The following is a 23,379-nucleotide window of genomic DNA, read 5'->3' as shown; positions in this document are numbered from 1 at the left end:
GCTGGATGGCATTGGGGTATCTGAGAAGGAGCTGAGAAGTTTAAAGAGAAAGGAGGCAGCACCAGACCTAGCTTCAGAAGCACTGGTGCCCTGGGTCTGAGACATGCTGAGGACATTGCCTGTACACAGGGAAGTTCATCGGAATTAGCTAAAGGTACAAATTTTAAGCAGATTTGTTAAGATGCATTAACTCCCTAGGTATACACTCACATTCAGAGTTAAAGTAGCTTTAATTCCATTTAGTTTACTTCACGTCTGTTCACTAGGGGTTTAATGCTGTTTACCTAATCCACTTTAAAATTTAATTCAGATGAGCTTTCCTGATTATCCCCATGTAGACAAGCTCTGAAGGAGTAAGTGTTTGGGCTAAAGCTGGAGGGAAGAGACTTGCAGCTGTGAGCAAAAGAACTGTCGCCTAAGTTTGATTCCTCCCAGTTTGGGGAAACAGGGCTTTATATGCTCGTTATAAATAAGGAGCAAAGAGATATCTGACTCCATTTCCAATACGTCTACCTGACTGGCAGAACTTGCACAGCACTGAATTTGTGGAGATCCACTCAGGCCATTTGGCTCCATGCATTTTGTGCCATCCCATGTGCCTGCTAGAGGCATCTATACCCACCCTCAGAAACCCTTCAACTTACACATTTCTACCTTTCTCTCAGAGAAAAATCCCTGTCTCCCCTCTATTTATACGCCACATTCCTGCTATTTCAGAAAGTGGAGGGGGAGGGGAGTGCCAGGGCTCAGGACTAGTCTAAGACATTACAATTCATTAGAATGAGGCCCCTGGAGACCAATTGGCATTTCGAGATCAATCTCTCCAAAAAACAGGAGGAGCCTCTTGCCGCAAAGCAGAGCACATCCTGCTCTTACACTAAGGAGGCTAAAAATACAAGGCTGGGAAACAAGTCCCTCATTAGCCCCCGGCCCCTGCACACTAGCAAACCTGTCACTCCACTGGTTTGTTTGCTTCACCTTGCCAGGCTGAATAGCAAAGAGGCAACAGGCAACTGGCCACTGCCTAGAGATGTTTACAGAGGCTGACATCAGTGGGTGCAGGAGGGAAGCTGGAGGGCTACCCCAGGGTTCAGATGCTCACTCTGAGTCACGGGCAGGCAGCTCCATCAGTTTTTAAGCAGATACTCTCTATCCTTCCCTGCAGACTTGCATGGCAAGTGATGCTCAGTATTCAGCTTTGGAGGCGAGTTTGGAGGCCAGATGTGGAACCCCACTCAGGCCACTCAGGAAAGCACCAGCTCTGACCTGGTGCGCTGTCAGGTGGGACATGCGCAGGGCTTGTCAACCCACAAATGTGCGCTGCGCAAAAGAGCCAGGTAGCTTGGCAGCAGCAGCAAGAATCGTCTGCTGCTGATGTGGGCGTTGCTATGGCCACTCTCCTCCGCTCGAATAGCAGAGAGGCGACCTGCATGCATTGGCTGGTGCTGCAGCAACCCCCCTTGTTTACATCTGCAGAGCTTCTGCGTCCGTACCCAGAGTCAGCGGCTCAGGGTGCAGGCTCCACCAGCCCCAGGCCGGCTCCGCCCGGTCTCACCTGCCCCCTTGGAGAGAGAGATGCCAAAGTTCATCTGTTCACAAAGAGTCCCCCAAGGACCAGGGAGACTCCATGGCAAGAAGGAAGAAGCTGTCTCACCTCATCTGTGATGCAGAGCACACAGCTGGGGGCTGCCTGCATGATACGATTGCTAAGGAAGGAGAACGGACAGGGCAAGGGCCGAGTCCTCCATGGAGTCTCTGGTCTCCACACCCTCACCAGGACAGGGCTGCCTCAGGACACCCAAGGCTAAGCCAGCTAGGCCAGGGAATGGCTTCACTGTTGCACTATAAGGAAAGCAGAGACTCCCCCCCACCCCTCACCCCTTTCCCTGCTGCACACTGTGCACAGCCTCTGCCTTGGCTCCTGGCACTGCTGGCCTACTCCCCAGAGAGGCATGGATATTGGACCTAATTAATCATTAATTGCAGAGTTGGTGGATGTGAAAGTCACTGGGCAGATAGACTGGAAACCAAGCGGCACATTGCAGGTGAGACATAGGCAGCAGCTCTGCCAGTGTTCCTCAGTCCTACTGGGGCAGGACCTTTGCTAAAATGTGAGGTCAATTCAGTCCTTGGCCTCTCCGCTTAACACTTCAGCAGCCATGTTGTCCAGCTCTGGCTGAGACCTCAAGTCTTGAGATTTGGCCAGCTGTTCTCTGAGATCTCATTTGAGGCTGTAAAACTCTTTCAAGTCATCTATTAAGCCACAAGGAACAACTTCTAGCTAGGAAAGTCAGACTTGCCTAGACTTGCCTAGCATGGGAGGCCCATCAAGATGGTGTAGTGAAGGCAAATCAATTGCCTTGGACAATGGCAGACAAGGCAGTGAAGTAGCTACATTAGGTCAGGCTGCCTCTGACTCCCCAGCCCAAATATCCTGGTACCCATTTACAAGTGGGCCAGCTGGAGACAGCCTTTGGCACAGGCCCAGAGAAAAGCTGGACCTCGCCTCTCTGGAATCCTATTAAGAGATCCTTACCGCTTTGCTATAGTGTGAGTTGGCTGCTACAAGCCTAGGAGTAATAAAAATAATAATAAAACACCCCCACCTATGTGAGTTTGACACTGAGAAGCCAAAAGGTCAAATTTTCAAAAGTATTTAAGCACTTGTAGATGCAGGCAGGCTTCTAGCAGGATCTTCAGAAGAACCTTAGTTGAATTCAGCAGGAGCTGGGCACTTATGGCCATATTCAAAGAAGGATTTAGGCATTAAGTCTTGCCCAATTCTCGCTTTAGGTGCCCAAGTCCAAACTGTGAGCCTCAAAACCCACATTCAGCTGCTGCTTAGGGGATTAAATTCTGTAAATACCTCTGTTTTCAACATTAAAATTCCCCTGCTGTCTAAAAGTCTGGTTCGGGGCATGTCCAGAATCACCTCAGTCTTGTCCGGGCTGAGCAACTCACTGCCTAGGTCACAATGAAGTCCTGCTTGAACCCACAAACTAGACACTTCTCCGCCAGTCTCATCTGGAGGCCCCAATCCATTAGAGGTTCTCAGAGCATGCTGAGCAGATCCAGCTCCGCACAAAAATGGCCAGAAGAGGTACTAGTTCAAGCAGTCACCTAAGATGAGGGAAAACTGGTTTAACTCCATCTCCTGCCTGAGCGGATTCAAACCTACAGCTCCCAGAAGAGCATCCTATGCATTAGGCTATAGGCTGTACTGAGATGACATTATTCTCAACATCTTCCATTGAAGCAGTGCCATTTTTCATGTAATATTTAAAGATTCATTGAGCTAAGGAGAGAGAAAAAAAAACAACAATAGGAAGCAGGACTCTAGTCTAGTGATTAGGACCACTCCACTAAGAGAGGGGAGACCCAGGTTCTAATTCTTGCTCCTATTCCAAATGTCTTCAAGTACTGGTATATTATCCCCTCATTGGATAAAACAGTCACTGGACCAGAGACTGGAATGCATTTCTCCCTTCTTTATAACTACTAGGCCAGAAGAATCATACCCCTGCTGACTCACTCCTTCTGACCCATGAGTCTACGACTATTGCATGCAAAGAGGAAGATTCAACAGGAGGGCTGGAGGGTCCTGCCCTCATATCCCACACACTACCAGCAGAAGTACCTGTGCATGGGTAAAGGGGGAGGTGGGGGAGGTGGATTTTAATACCTTCAGGCAGGGGACAGAATGAAGCCTCATACCTTAGCAGAGCTCTCTAACCACTGAAGAGGAGCGGGGAGCCACCACCAGCAAAAGCTCCTTGAGAAAAAAGGACTGACCTCTAAAGGAGAGGTCTTGAGACACCCAGCCCCAGGAGAGGGCTCAAGGCTATGAATCGCAAGGGCAGTGGGCCTGCCCTTTTCTGTAGCCCTGGGTTAATCCCAGCAAGGGCCAGGTTTTAGACACTTTTGCTAGTGGCATTTCCTGTTGGCTGAATGAGACAGATCCTATTTCAGTGCCTTGGCTGTTAGTAATCCCGTTCACAGATGCACAACTCTTCTCATGAGTTACACAGGAAATGTAGGCACCTAACTTTAGTGCAGGGACACAGTGGCTAGAGATGAACACCACAAGGCTGAGCTCTGTAACATCCCAGCCCTGTGGGAATTTAGCCCTTAGGCATTTCTTAAAATCCCTCCAGGCACCTTAATCTCTCTGAAATATGTCCTTAGGCCTAAAACTTTTCTGAATGGTGCTTAGGCCCCCTCGGGCTGTGTCTAAGCCACAGTGTAGTGCAGAGAGAGCCGATGCTAGCTCTGTGCATGCTGAAGAAAGAACGATTATCTCAGGCACTATGCAGCAATGAGATGGCTCTGCTGCTCGTAGACCCGGAGCGAGTACACACAGGATGAGCATGGGGAGCCTCACCATAGTACAGCTTTGCCCTGTCTAGACAGGTCTGTAGGTACTTCTGAAATCTTAGACTTGATCTGGTGACCTGTTCTGATCTATTAGCAAGTCAAGCTTCACAGCCAAATTGCTAGCAAATGAGTTTTCTATACAATGTAGGTGGGGAACCATGGTTCAGCATGAATGAGAACTTTATTTAATCATAACAACATATTTTTACACTCAGTTCTTCTGGGCAGTGAATGGGCAGCTTCCAGGGTGCTCAACTGTGGACTAGCTGGCACTTATACGCACTAGGAACTGCGAGTACTTAGCTTTCATCCAGCCCTTTGAAAGCAACCCGTTGGAGAGAAAGCAACCACCAGACCTTCTTAAATATTTAATATTCCTTGCTGAAAAAGCAAAGGCTGCGCCTATAACCTTGGAGGCATGATTACAGGCTGCTCCTGTTCGTCCCGTTAGATTTCCACATGTTGCTGGTTTATGGGCAGTGTTAAACAGGGAAGCAATCAATACTGGATAACAGTGTGTGGGGGTAAAATTTTAAAATGCTGCTCCAGCGAGATGCAGCACTGAGATGATTCCCAAACGGGGTAGAACCAGGATTTGTACAGCAATTCTTTTAACCCATGTGGGATAAAACAGGTTCCTAGTTTTTAAGATTCTAGTTGAATCAAGGGAGCGCATATGCTTCCCCTCCATCACAGCAAATGTCATATAGCAGTGCTACCAGGAATATTGAGTTCCAGCAATACCGGTCCAAGTCAAGAACTGTGCCCTCAGAACAAGCAATGATTGCCCAATCTCCTACATAATTCTTCACTGTTACCTTCCTCACACACACTGCCAAGGCCTAGTGGATAAACAAACACCCACCTAAAAGCCCTGAAGTCAGGCTGATGAGGTACTGTGGCTATTGCCTGTCCTGTTGACCAATAGTTTCATTTCTTTCTTGTATTTTTCCATTGGTATGTATCCATCTTTTGTATTACGTCCATATGGTATGTTCGGTGGGACAGGGACTATTGCTTTGTTCTGTTTGTACAGCATCTAGCACAGTGAGGCCCTGGTCTCTGACTAGGGCTCCTGGGCAATAGAGTAATATAAGTTATCACCGTCAGCATTATTATTGATTTTGTTACAAAAACATCATCACCATCAGTCCTGGGCACCCTAACATCAAAAGGATGTAAAGAAACAGAAGAGTTTAGAGAAGAGAGACAAAAACACCAGAAGCCAAAGGAGAAGATTTAAGTGGAAAAATTTAAGAAGTTACTGGTCAATGTCTATAGTATGGGCAGGGCATTGTTACCGTGTACAAAATACCTGCCCGGGTGGTAAGGCCCAGAAAGAAAAGAGAATTCTAGGTGCTAGAAGAAGAATTAGCGAGAGAGAAGAGAAAAGTAAAATGTGGATTGAAGTCTGAGGAAAACTTGCAGAGAGGCAGATGGATAAAGTACTTTGGAAGAGCGGTAGAAGATCACTCACTGGGAATATTTAAATGAGAATGGGCAAAGCACTACAAATAGGCTGTGGGAAATTACCTGGTCCAGATCTTTCATGTGGGCAACAGAGGCGTGATCCACAGAAGAATCTAAGGTATTTTTGCATGTTCTTCATCCAGCCAGTCTGCTGTCTTTCTCTCCCCATCCCCAAGTCCCAGCCTCCTTACCTAATTCCACTTCTTCTCCTTCCCCCTAGTCCCAGCCTCAGCAGACTTCTTGTCTGAGTCTTCCCAGTTCCTTTCCTCACCCCAGCCCCAGTCTGTCTTTAGCCCGCTCTATACTCAAACCAGAGCTTTCCTCCTTAACATTGCTTAGGTGTCAGCAGGAAGGTCACTGAGAATACAGAGGAGATGTTCTTCCTGCTGTCCATCCCCTAGGATGGAGCTGCCGTTACAGGGAGAGCCCAGCCTTTCCCTGGCTCCCTGCTCTGAAGCACACGTACATGATCTCTTGGGAAGGCACATGTATGGTAGTCAGCATCAACAGCTTCAAGATGACAAATTCTGAGGCTCTAGCAGCTAAAGTCTAAGAAGTCTCTACTGAGCACGTGCAAATTGTGTTCGCCTCCCCACCATTTATCCCCAAAGGCTAAAAACTTGGCTAAACTTGGATGTATTTTCACAGGAATACCAACGGGTGTATACTTGATGCTAAAGCAACCTCTTTCCAAATTTCACGTCTGTGCTGCAAAGCATGGAGGCGCTAGAGCTTGCTAAAGAAAAACTGACCAGAATTTGCATTTTCACATTAGCAAAACATCACTGTCTCTAAGTTTCAGTTCTTGGAAATAACCAAATGGTTTAGGATGAACTTTTCTAGAAAAATTCAGCCTGAGAAAGGAACATGAAAAATTTAATCTTAAATGATTAAAGTTCAACAAAGCTATAAGCAACTGAAGATAGGGGTATTACAACAGGAGGGGTTTGGCAACCCTGATTATTAGACAGTACTGCTATTGCTTCCTAGACTTCTATACACATCTACACACATGACCCTCCATCAACAGTATCTGAGCACCTCACAAACCTTAATGAAATTAGCCTCACAGCTCCCTGTGAGTTAAGGGAATGCTGCTTCTTTGGATCTCAAGTCATGCTAACAACTTCCGAGGCAGGACATAGTTAGAGCCCTCATTCCCCTACTTCACCTGTGGCAAGTTAGTGTATTTTTGATGTTTCAGGCATTGTGCCTGGAAGCTGCATGACAGGGTTGTTGTTGAAGTGTTTAAGAACAAGTTAGACAGATACTTGCCTGGGATGGTTTGGATGGGAATGACCCTGCCTTAAGTAGGGTATTGAACTAGATGAGTTCCTGAGGTGCCTTCCAGTCCTACTTTTCTATGACTCTATGATTCCATTTCTATATGGCCACTCTCAAGCAAGCTGTAGGCGGAGGTCTCAAGAGCAGCCACAGAAGGACATGCTACATCTGCATTGGTGTATGTCTGTGTTTGGAGTATGTCTGGTGGGCAGGGTGTGCCTGGCAACAGCCTGGGTGGGACACCCAGCTGCCATGGTCTAGGCAAGTCCCAAGACACCAGAGAATTAAAGCCATTTTCTCATCAGCACTCAGAGAACTTGCAGGAAAGCAAAGACCCAAAGCCCGATCCAGTGCTTGCCGGTTCAGTGCCTTCTTCACAAAAATATCTTCATCTCCAGCTTTATGCCAACAGGCAGGATCCTGCCTTCAAGATTAATCTTCTCATCCTGGGTTTAAATTTCACCTAGTGATCCTGTCATATGTGACAGTCACATGGCTGTCACTTGGCCAAAGGCTGCCAAGGTTCTCCATGTAGACTTCAAAAGCTTAATGTATTTCTGTTGATTTAAGTGATTAATTTCACTGAAATACTGAAGCTGCTCTCCAAATAGGCACATTTCTGTAAAATCTTGACAACCAGGATTTGTTTTCTGATTTCATAGACATTAGGGCCTGGAAAGGACCTCATGAGATCATAGAGTCCAGCCCCCCTGCCAGAGGCCGGAAATCCAAAGGGATCAAATGCCAAACGCCTTTCGAATGAGTCCAGACATTGGCAACACGCAGGGGGTGCACATGTGTGCACATGCACCCCCTGAGCGTGGTGGTGCACCCCTGCAAAAAGGCGCTGCCAACACTGGTGGCCAAAGCTTCCGGTGGCATCTGCAGGTGGTTGCCAACTGCTGGTCAGTGCTCACCACCACCCCCACTGCCACCGCCAGTGCCACAGCTGCCTGTGGGAGCTCCCCGCTTACCACCGCCATGCTTCCGCCACCAACAGTGCCACCGCCACCTGCGGGAGCTCACTGTGCCTCCCCCCAGCCTCTGGGGGTACGCGGTGTTCATGAGTCCAGAGTAGGTGCTTGCACCACCTCTGGAGGGAGTCTGTTTTAGACCTTGGACACTCAGACTGTAAAGAAGTTTTTCTTTATATCAAGTCTGAATCGGCCTTTTAGAAGTTTGTGGCCATTAGACCTAGTTATCCCTCAGGGAGCGTTGGTCAACAAGTGTTCTCCCAGATCCTGATGCACCCCCCTTATATACTTAAAGGCAGCCACCAAGTCCCTCCTGAGCCTTCTGTTCACCAGGCTGAAGGGTTCCATGTCCCTCAACCTGTCCTCATAAGGCTTGCACTCTTGCCCTTTGATCATACGGGTGGCTCTCCCCTGGACTCTCTCAAGCTTATCCACATGCCTCCTGAAGTGGGGGGCCCAAAACTGGACGCAGTACTCCAGCTGAGGCCTCACTAAGGCTGAGTAAAGTGGGAGGATAACGACCCTGGTTTTGCTTGAGATGCATTGGTGGATGCATGCCAGGATTTGGTTCTCTGTGCCAGCTACGGCATCACATTGGGGGCTCATGTTCATCTTGTGGTCAGTCAAGACCCCCCAAGTCTCTTTACATCTCTAGTGAGCATAGCACTGCCAAGCCTATAAGTATGATGCTGTTTTTTTCTCCCAGGGTGATGTACCTTGCATTTCTCAACGTTGAATGCCAGTCACCAAATGTTATGCCTTTTTCACAAGAAAAGGAGCAGAGCCGTTGTTGGATTGCTGCTGCTGTTGGGGATTTTTTTAAACAAATCTGAAACTTGGTATTATTCTTATCATCTGAAGGGAGGAAAATGCAGATAATGAGGCTACAGGCTACTCATTTCATTGCTCACTGTTCAGCAGTAGCTAGGTCAGAGTACAAAAGGCAATTGAGCAGATCCTTGGTCAATGCTTATCGTCAGAACTGCCTTGAAATCAGAACATCTATGACACTTGACACTACTCAACATATTTATAGCAGGTGAGGCTACTGTATGGCTGTAAGTACTTCAGGTCAAGGCTGGGGGCAAATGCTATAACCTTGTAAAGTACCTAGCACATGTTAATAACTCAGCCCTCTGATTTTACCTGCCTTATTTTAACTCTCTTCATGGTTCCAATGCAGAGTTTGGGTCTGGTTACATCTTCTATACACTGGCAAATTTCAGAAACAGCTATTTCAGAAGGGGTACATTTTACAAAGAAAGGCCTAGGCAGGGAGATTTTGGATCTAATTTGGTGTCCCCATTGCTGCACAGGCTGAGGGTTGCTATTTTATACTCCAATCTCGTACTGATCCCAATAAACAGATTCTGAGTCTGGCTACAGAATATGCTGCAAAGTAATTGTCTAAAGCTGGAGAGGCTTGGAGCTGTAATTAGACACAAAATACCCCCGAGCATGGGAAGATTAAAATCTTCAGCGGAGCTCCTCACAGTGCAGCTCCTACATCCTCTCATGTGCACAATAGGGGCTGAGGGAGGAGGTTCAGGAGTCCAGCTGGAACTGAGGGCCTGACATCACTGCAGGCAAGCAGCAGCTAGGGAAAGGCCTGATCCTGTGAGATGCTCAGGATCCTGAACTCCCATTGCCTTCAGCGAGTAGAGTGCTCAGCACATGCAACATCCACACTGCTACAGCTTAAGATTTATAAAGTAGTCATGAATTTCAGGTAGCTGTGGCTGTGAGATGAGATACACTCCCCACTGTGAATCCTCACCCGCTGACTCCTACATGTCAAAGAGAACAATTCCTTGCACCTGCCTCTTAGACATGAACCTGTTACAGAAGGGCTGCTTTAGTCCATTTGTTTTTGAGCAGAACCACAACACGCATTTCAAAATGGGAAATTTTGCTTTAGCATGGCCTGTGGTCAGTATATGGATGAGGTAACAGTTTCTTCAAGCTACAAATGTCCCATGTAAGATCAGTGAATAAAGGTAGAGTAACAAAGCCTGTCTTAAGCTTTCATTACACCCTTCTATTCTTTTTTCAGGAAATGTGGTTGATCTGAGGTCTGTTTAATCTCACCTATTTAGCTTGCTTTAGAAAGGCTAATGCCATAATGAATAATACTTTGCAGTTCCACACTGATGAAGGCACTTTAGAAATATACAGGAATCCATAAACAAAATCAAATCTACTGAACTGTGAGCTTGATCTCATATACTTTCTGGTAAATGTCACTTCATTCAGAAATTATACTTGTGTGTCTTTATTGCCATGCTAACTGGCACTTTTAACTAGTCCATCTGAATAAAATAATCGTTCCAAGTATTTGTCGAGGAGTTAAATGTGACAGAGTGCATTATTAAAGCATCAAAGCTATTAGTGGCTGAGACAGCTTGTACAAATTATAGTGGCACATAAATTTATACAAACCGTTTGGATACAGTGACCAGTCGAAAGGGAAAGTAGCCCACACCAGCTTATCTGCTTATAGAAACTAAAAAGCTGATGGCAAAAATTCTGTCACAAATAAGTCACATCTGGGTGAAAATCTTGGGGCCTGGGTACTGAGCTGACAGCTACCTTAAAAAGCCCAAACCAGATCCAATTACATTACATTAGCTACCCAGATAGCTAGAAAAATCAGGTCACCATGGCAACCTCAGCTGCCATTTCCATGAACAAATGTTCTGTGCACAGAAATGAAGACAGGCAGACTTTGGTCTGATACGATCACTGTTCACAGGAACCTCTGGCTGCCTGACAGGGCAGCGCACGGCTCACATCGCCCCCTCGCAAACCGTACATTTTGAAACCACTTTAGGAAAGGTCACTCTTCCGGGAGAGTCTTGGGGAGGGTGGGAAGGGGAGCTTTGGGTCACTAGGTAAGCATGGCGCTTGTGAAGGAGTGGAAAATGGCACATGGGAGCACAGACCCGTGGGCCCTCTGACAGGGCCAGGAGACATAAGAGATGGGGAAGACCCATCCACCCTCCTGCAAGACTGCTCCCTATCTTGAAGCCATCTGTTCTGTCACCTTCTAAAATGGAGTCCAACCGAGGACAGGAACGGGAGCCAGAGCCTCTGGCGATACAGTTGTTATGCAAGTCATGATGATGGCCCCAAACCTATAAACCATGCTTATCTGTTTAGACACGAGTTTAGCTTCATGTTCATACACAGTCGTGCTGATATCAGTACTCAGACAGCTATAGAGAGCCGATTCAACTGATAGGATTTCCACTACTTCCTTTAGGCAAGGGTTCATTTGAGGACATGATGCTGTTTGCACTTGGTAGCTTGCATTACGAGCTATAAAGCTTAGGTGCATGAGAAGCCTTAGCAACACAGGGCTGCTACCCGCTCATGTTATTTTGTCATTAGGATTGCTTTCCCAAGGGTTGTCTTAGAATCTTCTTTGTTTAATGTAATTCCAGGACACGTGGGGGATGTCTAGACTGTTCTGGGGGCACGCCACCAAGAAGCACATCCCTGCCCAGCTATGTCTGCCCTGCATGCACCCAACCCAGAAATGAGGCAGGAAAGTCATCTTTGCAGCTGTACTGCTTTGCATCTAGGTTTGGTGTGTGCAAGAGCAAGGCTGAAACTGCCCCAAGAGTGATACACACACACCCTACAGTTATACCTGTCAGAACCAGGCAAGACGAGCGAGTGAACACGGGTAGCAAACAGGACATTTTGCAAGCAGAACCTTGCAAAATGGGAGCAAGAGAAGGAAGAGGAAGGGGAAGAGGAGCCAGACACCAAGCACCAGATACTGCTCTGGGAAGGTAAGTAAGCCAGGACTGTCCATGTGTTTGGCTTGCTGAGTGTTTATTTGGTGGGTTGTGTTATTGGGCATGTGCTCTGAGCAACTGAGAGAGCTGCTAACTGGGTGATTGCTGCCTGTGTCCGACTAAAACCCTAACAAGGGAGTGGAGCCAGGCCAGGCCCAGAAGGGTATAGAAGGAGACTTCTTAAGCAACCAGGGAATGAGCACCCAGGGACAGCAAACAGTGCAGTTTGCAAGCAGAACGCAAGTAATTTCTCCCACAAATTAATTCTAGGGAACACAAATTACCTAACGTGCTTGGAGCACCTTTGTCTGATCCCTCATTTGATAAGGGTTAATTTGTCACGCGATCAGCCACTTTAAAAGCGCTCTGTAGCCGCACACGCGTCTCATGGCGCAGATGCAGATCATTTTCAGGGGGCCATTTGTGCAACAAATGTAACTTCTGTCTGCACCCTTAATGACATGTCAGTATATGGCACACTGCTACTAACAAATATAAAAACAATGCAAAAATGAGAAACAAATTTTAAAAGGACTGGAAATGATGTTTCCAACACAAAATTACAACCTTTCCCAAACCAAAAAGAGGAAGAAAGAAATTCATTCTAAATATTCACCCCATAAGATTGTTTGTTGAAACTGAAACCATTTTATGAAATTGTTTTTCTGGGGAAAAAAGATGGTTTAGATGAAGCCAAAGGATTTTTCAAGGATTTTTTATTACACTTATGACATCACCAGGATCAGTTTCATAGTTATTCAGCCCTGGGTAGCAGTGAAACCAAACAGAGTTGTGTCAATTCTAGTCAACAGCTGCCTAGGAACTCGTGGAATGTTATTTTATTTCAGAAACACCTTCTTTTGACCCTCCGGGAATAAATCGTAGTTATGGGAGAAGCAAGGATTTCTGTGGGTTATATTTTTTATTGGACCAACTGCATAGTTGGGGTAAAGTTAGACAAGCTTTCTAATGCAGTATGTTTTGCAGATGTTGAGTCTTTGTCTTTTTTCATGAGTATCTAGAGTGAGCATTTTGCCGCAAAATGAGAGTGTTGATTTCCTGACCAGCTCCAAAGACAATGCCATGAAATACACAGGACTTCTTGAGTCACCTTTGATGCCATAGGTGATATCCTACACCCCTCTTCAGAAATCCCCTCATCAAGCATCCTTTTAAGATAAAGTATGGTTTTTTGCCCCCACTTTTCTGATTGGAGTAACAAAGCTATATACTGTATTTACTCAACTCTAAGATTACATTCTTTTCCCCATTTAACATGGGGGGAAAAGCCCCTCATCTTAGAATCTAGTACAAGGTGGGGGGTGGGGGCCAAGTAGTTTCTGTGGCTTGGGCTTTAGTTCCTATCCAAGGCCAGGGCCAGGGCCTGCCCTACCCTACTCCCACTGCCTCTGCACACTGCCATCCCACCCCCCACACACAGCCTCTGCTCCCCTGCCTTTTTCCCTTACCCCTTTACCCTTCCACTGCAGCCTGGGGCACTGAGCATGGCCCCAGTCTAGCCCCATAATATCAATGCATAGCCTGCATGGCTCTTATAGGGGCTGAGTTGGGCTGGGGCCATATTCAGTGCCCCAGGCTAAAATAGGGACAGAGCCTGCCAGCTTGGAGCAAGGGTAAGACATGAGAAGAGGTTGGGGAGGGAAAGGGAAGAAGGGGACCAGAGGCAGAGGGGGAAGGCAGGAGGAAAGGCTGCTGGGGAGCAGGCAGGAGGCAAGCTTCTCGAACTCCCCACAACACGTTCCCCCTCCCTCTGCCTGCTCCCCTGTAGTGGTAAAGGGGTGTGAATTAAAGACAACCCTTCAATAATTAGATTGTATATATGGAAAATTATAACAAATTTATAAATTTTCTATGTACAGAATCTAATTATTGAGGGGTCATCTTAGATTTGGGTAAATATGATATACAGTTGTAACATTATTTCTTCCTTCCCCACACATCACCACAGCACTCTCAGTCTGTACAAATACCCGGAGCACTAGAGCAGTGGCATACCTAAGGTGGGGCAATCAGAACAGCTGCCCTGGGTGCTGACTTGGGGCAGAGGGGGAACTGAAAGAAAAGTCTACCACTACAGCCACACAACTGCACCAGCAGAATGGTGGCAACTGGAAGTTGCTGCTGTCTGTGTGTGTGGCAGCTGCCCTGGGCACCCAGCCACATTGTTCATATAGTAATTTCTAGAGAAGAGGTGTAACAGAGTGCAACACCCACCCACAGGTGTTGAGAGAGCTGGTGGGGGTCATTGCTGTGCCCTTGGCCTGGCTGTACAACAGATCATGGTCCATGGGCCAGGTGCCCGGAGATTGGAAACTAGCTAATGTGGTCCCCATTTATAAGAAAGGAGGACCCAGGAAACTATAGGCCCATAAGCCTCATCGGTCTTGGGGAAAATCCTTGAAATAATTATCAAGGATCACATCTGTGGGGGGCCAGCAGGGGAGATGCCCAGGGAAAATCAACATGGGTTCATCAAAGGCAGGTCCTGCCAGACCAACCGGATGGTCTTTTATGACCAAGTAACTAAATCCCTGGATGATGGTGTTGCCATGGACATAGTCTTTCTGGACTTTAAGAAGGCCTTTGACACGGTCTCTCACCCCATTCTCATTAATAAATTGAGCGACTGTGGCATTGATGCCTGCTCAGTTGGATGGGTCAAAAATTGGCTGATGGGGCGCACCCAGAGAGTGGTGGTGGACAGGTCATACTCGACCTGGTGGGATGTGAACAGTGGGGTCCCCAGGGCTCGGTCCTGGGGCCTACACTGCTCAACATCTTCATCAGCGACTTAGACGAGGGGGTGGAAAACACGTTGTCCAAGTTTGCCGATGACACCAAGATGTGGGGAGAGGTAGGCACGCCCGAAGGGAGAGAGAGGCTGCAATTAGATTTAGACAGACTACAGAAGTATGTGGATGGTAATAGGATGGGGTTCAATGTTGATAAATGCAGGGTGCTGCACCTGGGGAGAAGGAATCCACAGCATACATACAAGTTGGGGAGCTCCCCCCTTGTGAACACAGAGGCGGAAAGGGATCTTGGAGTCATTACCGACTCCAAGATGAGTATGAGCCACCAATGCCAGACCGCAGCCAGCAAAGCCAACCGCACCTTGTCCTGCATCCAAAGATGCATCTCAAGCCAGTCCAGAGAGGTGATACTCCCCCTCTATGCAACACTGGTCAGGCCACAATTGGAGTACTGTGTCCAGTTCTGGGCACCGCACTTTAAGAAGGATGTGGCCTGCCTTGAGAGGGTTCAGAGGAGGGCCACCCGCTTGGTTGGAGGGCAACAGGGCAGGGCCTATGAGGAGAGGCTGAGGGACCTGAATCTGTTCAGCCTCAGCAAGCGGAGGTTGAGGGGGGATTTGGTGGCTGCCTACAAACTCATTAGGGGAGATCAGCAGCAAATAGGAAGGGCCCTATTCTCCCCAGCAGCACCTGGGGTGACAAGGAACTATGACCAGAAGCTGCTGGAGAATAGGTTCAGGTTAGAGATTAGGAGGCACTACTTCACTGCTAGGGTGGCTAGGATCTGGAACCAACTTCCTAGGGAAGTGGTCCTCGCTCCTACCTTGGGTAAATTCAAAAAGAGGTTGGACGAACACCTGTCTGGGGTTGTGTGATCCCAGCGTGTGCTCCTGCCAGCGGCAGGGGGGTCAGACTAGATGATCTGTTCAGGTCCCTTCTGACCCCAAACTACTATGAAACTATGAGTGTCCTGAACTGCAACACTGTCCACGTGTCATTTAACTAGCCCTGTTCCATATTCCCAAAAACACTGAAGAGCCCCTTGATCTGGGGAAGCAGTATGTGCACTTACCATGTCTTTCAGAGAATGGGTTGACTGAACAAAAACCGAGATGACCTGTAAGAAATGCAAGAAGCTCAGTGTACAAGCAGCTGAAGAATTGGCCCAAATAAATGCTATTTTGAACATCCAGTACCTTGTTATTCTTAAAAAGGACCACATCATTGGCACAGGGGATTCTGTCTTTGTCCCAGTTGGAAGCATTTTCAAAATTGGTGTTGGGAATCCATTGTTTGTACACAGCAATCGAAACAGCTAGGAGAAGCAAATAAAAAAAATGTGATTCAATACTATTCTATTTCTGTACTGCGACTTTCAGGCACACTCTGGGTCAGATCCTCAGATACTGTAAATTACTTCAGCTCCAGAGAGGTCAGTAGAGCTGCAGGCATTTATACGTAACAGGGATCAGCCTTGTGTAACACCAAAATTCTTCCCTTAATTAAAATAGTGCAGTGTTATAGAAACAAAACCAATGTACAGCAGAGAAACAAGCTGCCAGCAGCACAGACAAACCCAGGGCCAAAGCAATTCAGCTGTTCCTCAGAACTTAGTCACGCAAAACTCCCATCAATTTATTGACTTGGGCACTTTGCAATCTGAACGACAACAATCTGTACCTTCTCCTCTACTGCTCTTCAGCATTGCCAACTGCTGGGGTTAAAATCTGATTCAGAGCCCAAGCATGATTAAATTTGCTTGATGACATTTCCCTTCTTAAGTCTTTACAAGTCTTGTCTGTGGATTTTTTTTCTGCCAGGGACATAATAATAATTAATCATAATAATAATAATTATTATTATTGTTGTTACTTATTGTTGTTGTTTATTATTATTATTAGCAGCAGCAGCACCACTGAGCTTCTCAATTAATAACATGACTTTTGGTGTCAAGGCTTAAAAGGAAGCCCCCAAATCATAACACTCAGCAAAAATCATGGAGAGCTGGCAGCATCCCTCCTGCTCTAACAAGCACTTCCTTGTAACCTTAAGAGTCAGCCAGCCTGTTCCTTCTTTTCTCTCCCTCTCCGCTCATATTTATCTCTGCACTTGAATCAGTCCTGCTAATTGAAGCTGACAGGTATTTGCCTAGGTCAGGCAACAACTGGACAAGTTGGGACTAAGCAGAGAGTAAGGAAAAAGATGAAGAGATAATTTTGATGATTGTAAACAAAGATAGTGAGTAAAGATGGGAGCTATCCAAGGATCTTTTACCAGAAGAATTTTGTTGTTTTGGGACATTGGTTTTTACTGATCTACACTCCTTGTTTTTTGTAAATATATAGCGACGCCCTTTACTGGCATGGTTTACTCCCTTTCCTTTACAGAAATATACCATGGAAGGACAGTAATTCTGCATAGATAAGCCCTATTTAATTTAGCATCTGGATCTCATGATGACTCAGAACATGGGACCAGTCCATCACCCAAACTAGCTGTCAAAATGCCACAGAAAGAAATGAGGAAGTGAGCCTGATTGCTCATTGAGAACAAGCCATCTGACAAATGGAGCTGTTTCTGGCCTTCTGTTAATGGACTCTCTCTTCTTCTGATGCACCTGTTGTTCCTAAAGATTCACCCAATAGACTAAATGAACCATTGCCTATGGTCTGTTTGCCAGCTGCTTTCTTGGCCAGTTCACTACTAGTCATTACTCATGGTCTGCTGAGTCACATGGTCTTGTTTCCACTCTTCAACTGAATAAATTAAACTTCTCATATAAGAGAATGGCAAACGTACTCATTTTGCTGGCTTGCAAACGAACACCAGACTTATAAGAGGAAAAGCCATTCACTAAACACCTGTACAGACAAAAGTCCATGTGCATTAATGATTGTGAAGAGCCAATACAAAGGAGTGTGACCCTGCTTAAACCACAGCAGCTACTGGGAGAACAAATATCCATGCTAGCATTTCTTAGGTATTCAAGCAGCGCTTTCCAGGTCTGATGAAGCTAGATTCAGTCTGCTTTAGTCTGTGGGGAGGGATTCAGAATCATTCAACCTCTATTATATACTAAAGTGTGGATGCTCTGCATCTGAACAATAAAGCACTATAGTGTGTGTGTGTGTGTACACACTTTAAATGAAGCAATGTCCAGCATCCTCCCTTCTCGGTAGTCAGTGGAACTAAAGCAGGGGTAGGCAATTATTTGGGCTGGAGAGCCACTTGGGGAATTTTGGTGAGTGGCTGCAGGCCAGAGGGGTGGTGCTGACCTGGTACAGCACCAGGGGGACAATTGATCCTATCAGGCTTGGGCCCATCTGCCCTGCACCCACCAGTAGGAGCACCAGGTAGCCAAGCACCTCTGGAGACCAAAATGGACCACCATGGACAGGGCACACTCAGCCAGATAGATGAGATGGGACCACAGGCAGGTCAGCAGCAGTGCCTGGGAGCAGGAGATCTTATCAGCACCTAATAATCCCCTTTATAACAGAATTGCACCTTCTCACTGGGGGCAGTGGGACCAGTCGCACATGACACTGAGGGCCAAGGGACCTGCCCAAGGCCAGATAAAATCTCTTGGCAGGCCAGATTTGGCCCACAGGCCATATTTTGCCCAGCCCTGATCTAAAGGGATGTTTTCAGTGATGTGATTTACATCAAGTTGTCAGAAAGTTCCCTGATGCATTAGGGAGGAATTCAAAATGCACATGTTCAAGGGAATTAAGGTTTGTATATGGCAAACAAGAATGATGCACTACTGCGTGCACATGTGTGTGTTAAGATTAATGATTACAGATTTCAGGGTGCCTTGCAAAGCACAAATGTTCCACAGAACTATGTGGCCTCAGGCACCCTCATGGTGTTTTCAATCAAACATGTGATCATTAAGGTGCATGGCGGACCAGGAGATGTTCTGAGGGAGACCAGTGGTCTGCTGGTCCAAAAGACATTTGGGAACCACTGATCTATTTGTCACAGCCTCAATGTACAAGGCACTGTATGAAACATGAAGATGATCCCTTCTCCCCAATGAGGAAAGTGGAGGGCCAGGATGTGCAGACAAGACAGATGTGCTTTTCACACTCGTTACAGGTGTATACAGTATACACAGATATAAATAGCATAGAATCAGTCTTCTCTTCTAAGGGTGGGTGGGCATTATCTCACACTGTCTGATCCTATATATGGGTTGGTGCATTATTGACATTTTTACCAGCCCTCATTTCAGCCCTTCCCCTAAATTTCTCTGTTGTAGACAGGCACCAGACTGCAAAAAATGGCTCCGACTGACCATCAATGTAGCTGAACCAGTCAGCCAGAATGGGCATTAGAGTAGCAACATGCCTAGGTCCCCCTCTCTCTGCCTTTTCTTAACTGAAAGAATGAGTTGAGAAGAGATAGTTTAAATTCACAGCTGTATCCCCCTCCTTCCTGAACCCATAACCATACTTTTTAACCTGACTCCAGTAGCTAGCATGAATCCATGGGAACATCTGCCATAGTTAAGGTTGCAAAATAGTTTCCATTCTAACCCACTATTCTTGAACAGTATTTTCTAAAATATTTACTGTTGGGGCTGACATTTCCCAGGCTTGGTTTGGGAAATGAAACATTCTGAAGATGAATGTTACTCAGCCGCCTGAGTAAAATAGCTTCAGTCACGTGAGCTACAGGAAAGAAAAAAGAAAATGCATTTTCTTCACTGTTAAAATATCGTTCCTCTCCTCCACGAAAGGCTGAAGTGGACTCTGCCACTGAGTGATAGTTGAGGGGTGCATGTGTTAAACATGAATGCTATATATTATGGGTAGGAGACATATTGTGCATGCTAAGTCAGGTCTGCTGAGATTTTATCAGCACCTAATAGTTCCTTTTATAAACAGAGCTGCACCTTCTCACTGTCTACCTCAGCCAGCGGTTCTTCAATTCATTGCATCTGGCTGCATCCAGACAAAGGGGCAAAAAAGACACATTTTTAAAATGAGCAAAAAATGATAACACAGCCAGGGCAGATACAGCATTATCAGGTGTCCGTTAATCAGAGTGAAACACTAGAGGGGACAGTCCAGAGAGGGAGTCTCTGGGGTAAGTGTACCATCAACTTATTGGCTACACATCTTGACACATCACTCCTTTTTTATTAGGGGTTGAAATGGAGCTGGTTGTAGGCTCTATACATAATGGCTGCTTCTTCCTACAAATTTAACACTTCTGTCTCTTTAAAAAAAGATTCTGTTTTTGGACATGTAGCTGCCACCAGATCTGCTGGTGCCACATGAGCCCAGACAGTCAGTGCCCAGTCACCTGACAACAGGAGCCATGCTGAGACATCGTCCCTCTTCAGAAAAGCAGGAATTTTCATCCCAACCTGGCCCCGCTCTCAGACTAGGGCTTCAAAGGCTTGATTGAGCAAGGAACTTAGACATACTTGACTTTCAGCTTGTTGAAACATTGAAACCAATCCAAGTCCAATTTTCAATAAGGCCATTTATCATCATTTTGGCTGCATCCAAGGCCCTTAAGCTGGGAGAATCTTTATGCCCTGTTTAAAGACCCTTGTCACTTCTAGCATTGTGTGAAGGGGCCCTGCTATAAAGGAGAGTCAGACCCATGAATACTTACATGCTTAACATAAGGTGTGAGAGTAAGGATCTTGCTAAATTGGAGCCTCAACTTAGACACAAGTATTGCTCCCGCCCATCTTTTTCTTTAATAAAGAACAAAAGCTACGAAACTACATGAAAATAAGAGGCACACTTCTTGATGCTCTAAGAATATTGCATGCTTTAAATCCCCATATCAGGAAATGAGAAGTACAGACTCCAGCAGAAAGTGTAACTTGGTCCCACTGCATGCATGTGTTACCTTCAAATCCTCTTTGGGGTTAATACATGTTGTATAATGTATAGTGCATAGTGTACATCCATACCTCTATCTCCACCCTGTGCAAATCAGTAGAACCTAGTTTGGCTTCAACAGAATTGGGCTCTAGAGGACCTGGTCCCAAGTAGTACAATACAGCCAAGTTGTTCCAGCTATTGCAACCTTAGCTTGTGCAATCCCTGACTTGAACAGAGTGGCCATCACTGTGGCAGAAAGGCCCTTTTTTCATGAGCATAAACATCACTGTACTATGGAACCAGCCTTTTTGCAGAAGAATCATGGGCTTCAAATATTAAAGATCCATGCATGTTCAACATAAGATGGCTGCTTCGGAGATTGCTACAGGCTTTAAAAAAAGAGCAGAGAAACCCCAGCAACAGAGCCACAGCAAACATATGCAAATCACAGCCCAATCTCGCTCTTTGTCCATTTCAAAATTAGTTTCTCCCGTCGTGTTATAAATTCATCACAAACCACTGAGTCTGCGGCTCCCTTCCATGCTATTGCCTGAAGCTGGAAGCAGAGAAAGCCGTTTTGCCCTCACTCACAGGCGATCCCTGTTGCTACTCACCGAGGAAATGTGAGGAAAGGAGCAGAAAAGAGAGACTCTTCATTTTGCAGCCTGCTGCTTGCACTTTCCTTCCCAGCCCTTAAATGAACTTTAGACTGACAAGTATCACATGATGCCTCCTGTACTTGAGTGTCTGCAGGAGAACAGAAGAATGGGGAGAAGATGGTAAACACTTCAACCAGGGGATTGCCATTAAGCAGACTGGTTTTGCCCAACTTCTGTTCTGAACTCGCTAATTTTCTTATGGTTATTTCTTCTAACCTGCAGTAGTAGGGGACAGGAAGCCAAGACACCCACATTCTCTTCTCCAATCTGCCCTGACTTGCCATACATGGCATTTTCTCCCTCTGGGCCTCAGTTTCCCCACCTGCATTTGCTCAACTGATTTGGGGGTGCATGCATAGGGCTTGTCCATAAAGAGCTTTGAAGAACTAAGGCACCACATAAGTGTTAAGCATTATTACTGCCTGCCAGTCTCCACTTCAAAATGCTCGTTATCTTATAATTAGTAATAATAGTGTCAATGCATTTTCAATTAGCTTGCTTGGAAGAAAGCAGCTCGCAGAAATGATCTGTTATTGTACTTTGGACACCAGCTGATTTGTTCATTATCTGGAGAGTGCAGTGGAGGCTCTATCCTAGCGCAGTCGCTGTGGAGACTGTAGGGGGTCAAAGGTGGGCAGAAGCAGAATTGTGAGCAAATGGAGGCTGGGAGGAAGGAAAATGTGTTTTCTCAGAGCAAGCTGTGTCTCTCCAAATCCACCAGAAGGCAAAAAGCACATACACCACCAGAAAGATGGAAGGAAGCTTCCTGACACATTTCCTTCTTTATTTCTCCTGCATCTACACTCCCAGCTTTGCCAGTCACCACCCCCTTCCCAAAGGACTTCCCCTTTCACACTTGGTCTTCCTCTGGCTAGGAGCAAGGGTCTGTCACAAGGGGTATGGATGTGCATCCATGCCCATGTCTGTTGTAAGATGTGTACAATCAAGTGTCTGCAGTAAAGTGTGTGCAGAGTGTCCTGTATGTGTCTGGAGATCTTCAGTTGGTGTGTGGTTGTTACTGAACTGTTGACAAGGATATGGTATTGGGACTGCAGGAGGGTGTGCAGGGGACAGTCTAAGAGTCTCTGCCAGTGGGTTTATGACAGGTAGGCAGTGGTAGGGGACTTCTGTCAGGTTGTGGGTATACAGGACAGCATACAGCATATCTGTGGGGAAGGGAAAACCATCTGTGTCAGGGTTTACCCTCAGGTCCCTGCTACAAGTTACATATATTACACAATAAGTTGGCTAATCACGCAATAAATAATAGACTGGCTATCAGCGCAAAGTAATCATCATGCAATTAACCAGTTAATCACGCAATCAATTTCGACCAGCCACACATGCAAAGTAATTATCACACAATAAAAATGACTATCCGGAAATAAAAAAGCCAACCTGCTATAGTTAGTGCTTGAAAATGTGTAATAAATCTATAGCTGGTTTCTAGCCAGCTTTAACTGGAACGTGTAGCAGGGCCCTCGGTGAACCAGCTGTGGGTGGGGGAAGTTTGTGGAAGAAGGAGTGTCTGTGTCCGGCTGGGGGTGGAAATAGGTACTTTGTAAGGGTGAGCATCTCCGTGTCCAGTTGTGGGTGGTGGAAGGTTTGTGTCAGGGTGAGCGGGTATTTCCGCTTACAGGTGGGGGAAATCCATGTCAGCTGTAGGCAGAAGGGTATATCTGCCTTAGGAGAAATGTCAGCATGCCTAATTTTATATATAGAAAGCCTGTGGTACAGTACTTGTCACCAAGCCTGGCTGCAGGTGGGGAGAGGCCTATGCCAGAACAAGCCTGTGTGTCCAGCTAGAGCTAGGATGTAGTTCTGTGTCAGGAAAAGTATCAGTGTATCTGGCTCTAGCTGCAGGAGGTCTGTGTCAGACTGTACACTGGTGCATACATCTTTTACCAAACCCTGCACAGACTGAAGCAAGTTAAGGGGTGAAGGAAGTCAATATGTCCAACTGTGGGTGTGAGGTATATTTAGGCCACCTGGGGGTCTACAGTAATCTATGTCAGGGTGTGAATCCATGTGTCTAGCTGTGGCGTCAGGGTGTGGGGAAGAACATGGGTATAATTTAGTCCATACACTCCCACTCATCTGTACAAGGGTGTATGTGCACCCAGACTGGCCCTGGTGCAGCCCATTCCAGTCTCCCTCCCCCTCCTTCCCCTACCAAAGAGAGGGCAGGTGAA

At 46.4% G+C, this 23,379-nt stretch overlaps 1 protein-coding gene across 1 annotated transcript in view; it reads right to left on the bottom strand.

Annotated features, from left to right (window-relative positions):
- AMN (amnion associated transmembrane protein) overlaps positions 1–21,250 on the bottom strand; it is a 53,734-nt gene extending 32,484 nt beyond the window's left edge. The window contains exons 1-3 of the mRNA XM_006276258.3: positions 21,143–21,250; positions 15,876–15,994; positions 15,752–15,796 (exon numbers count right to left, since the gene is read on the bottom strand). Of these exons, the coding sequence (XP_006276320.1) occupies positions 15,752–15,796; positions 15,876–15,994; positions 21,143–21,185 (207 nt within the window). The 5' untranslated portion in view covers positions 21,186–21,250. The remainder of the gene's footprint in view (positions 1–15,751; positions 15,797–15,875; positions 15,995–21,142) is intronic.
- Between the last annotated feature and the right edge of the window lie 2,129 nt (positions 21,251–23,379).

This window comes from Alligator mississippiensis, chromosome 2, assembly GCF_030867095.1.
Source record: "Alligator mississippiensis isolate rAllMis1 chromosome 2, rAllMis1, whole genome shotgun sequence".
Lineage (NCBI taxonomy): Eukaryota > Metazoa > Chordata > Crocodylia > Alligatoridae > Alligator > Alligator mississippiensis.
Note: the sequence above shows the minus strand (reverse complement) of the source record. Positions and strands in the feature narration are given on the sequence as shown.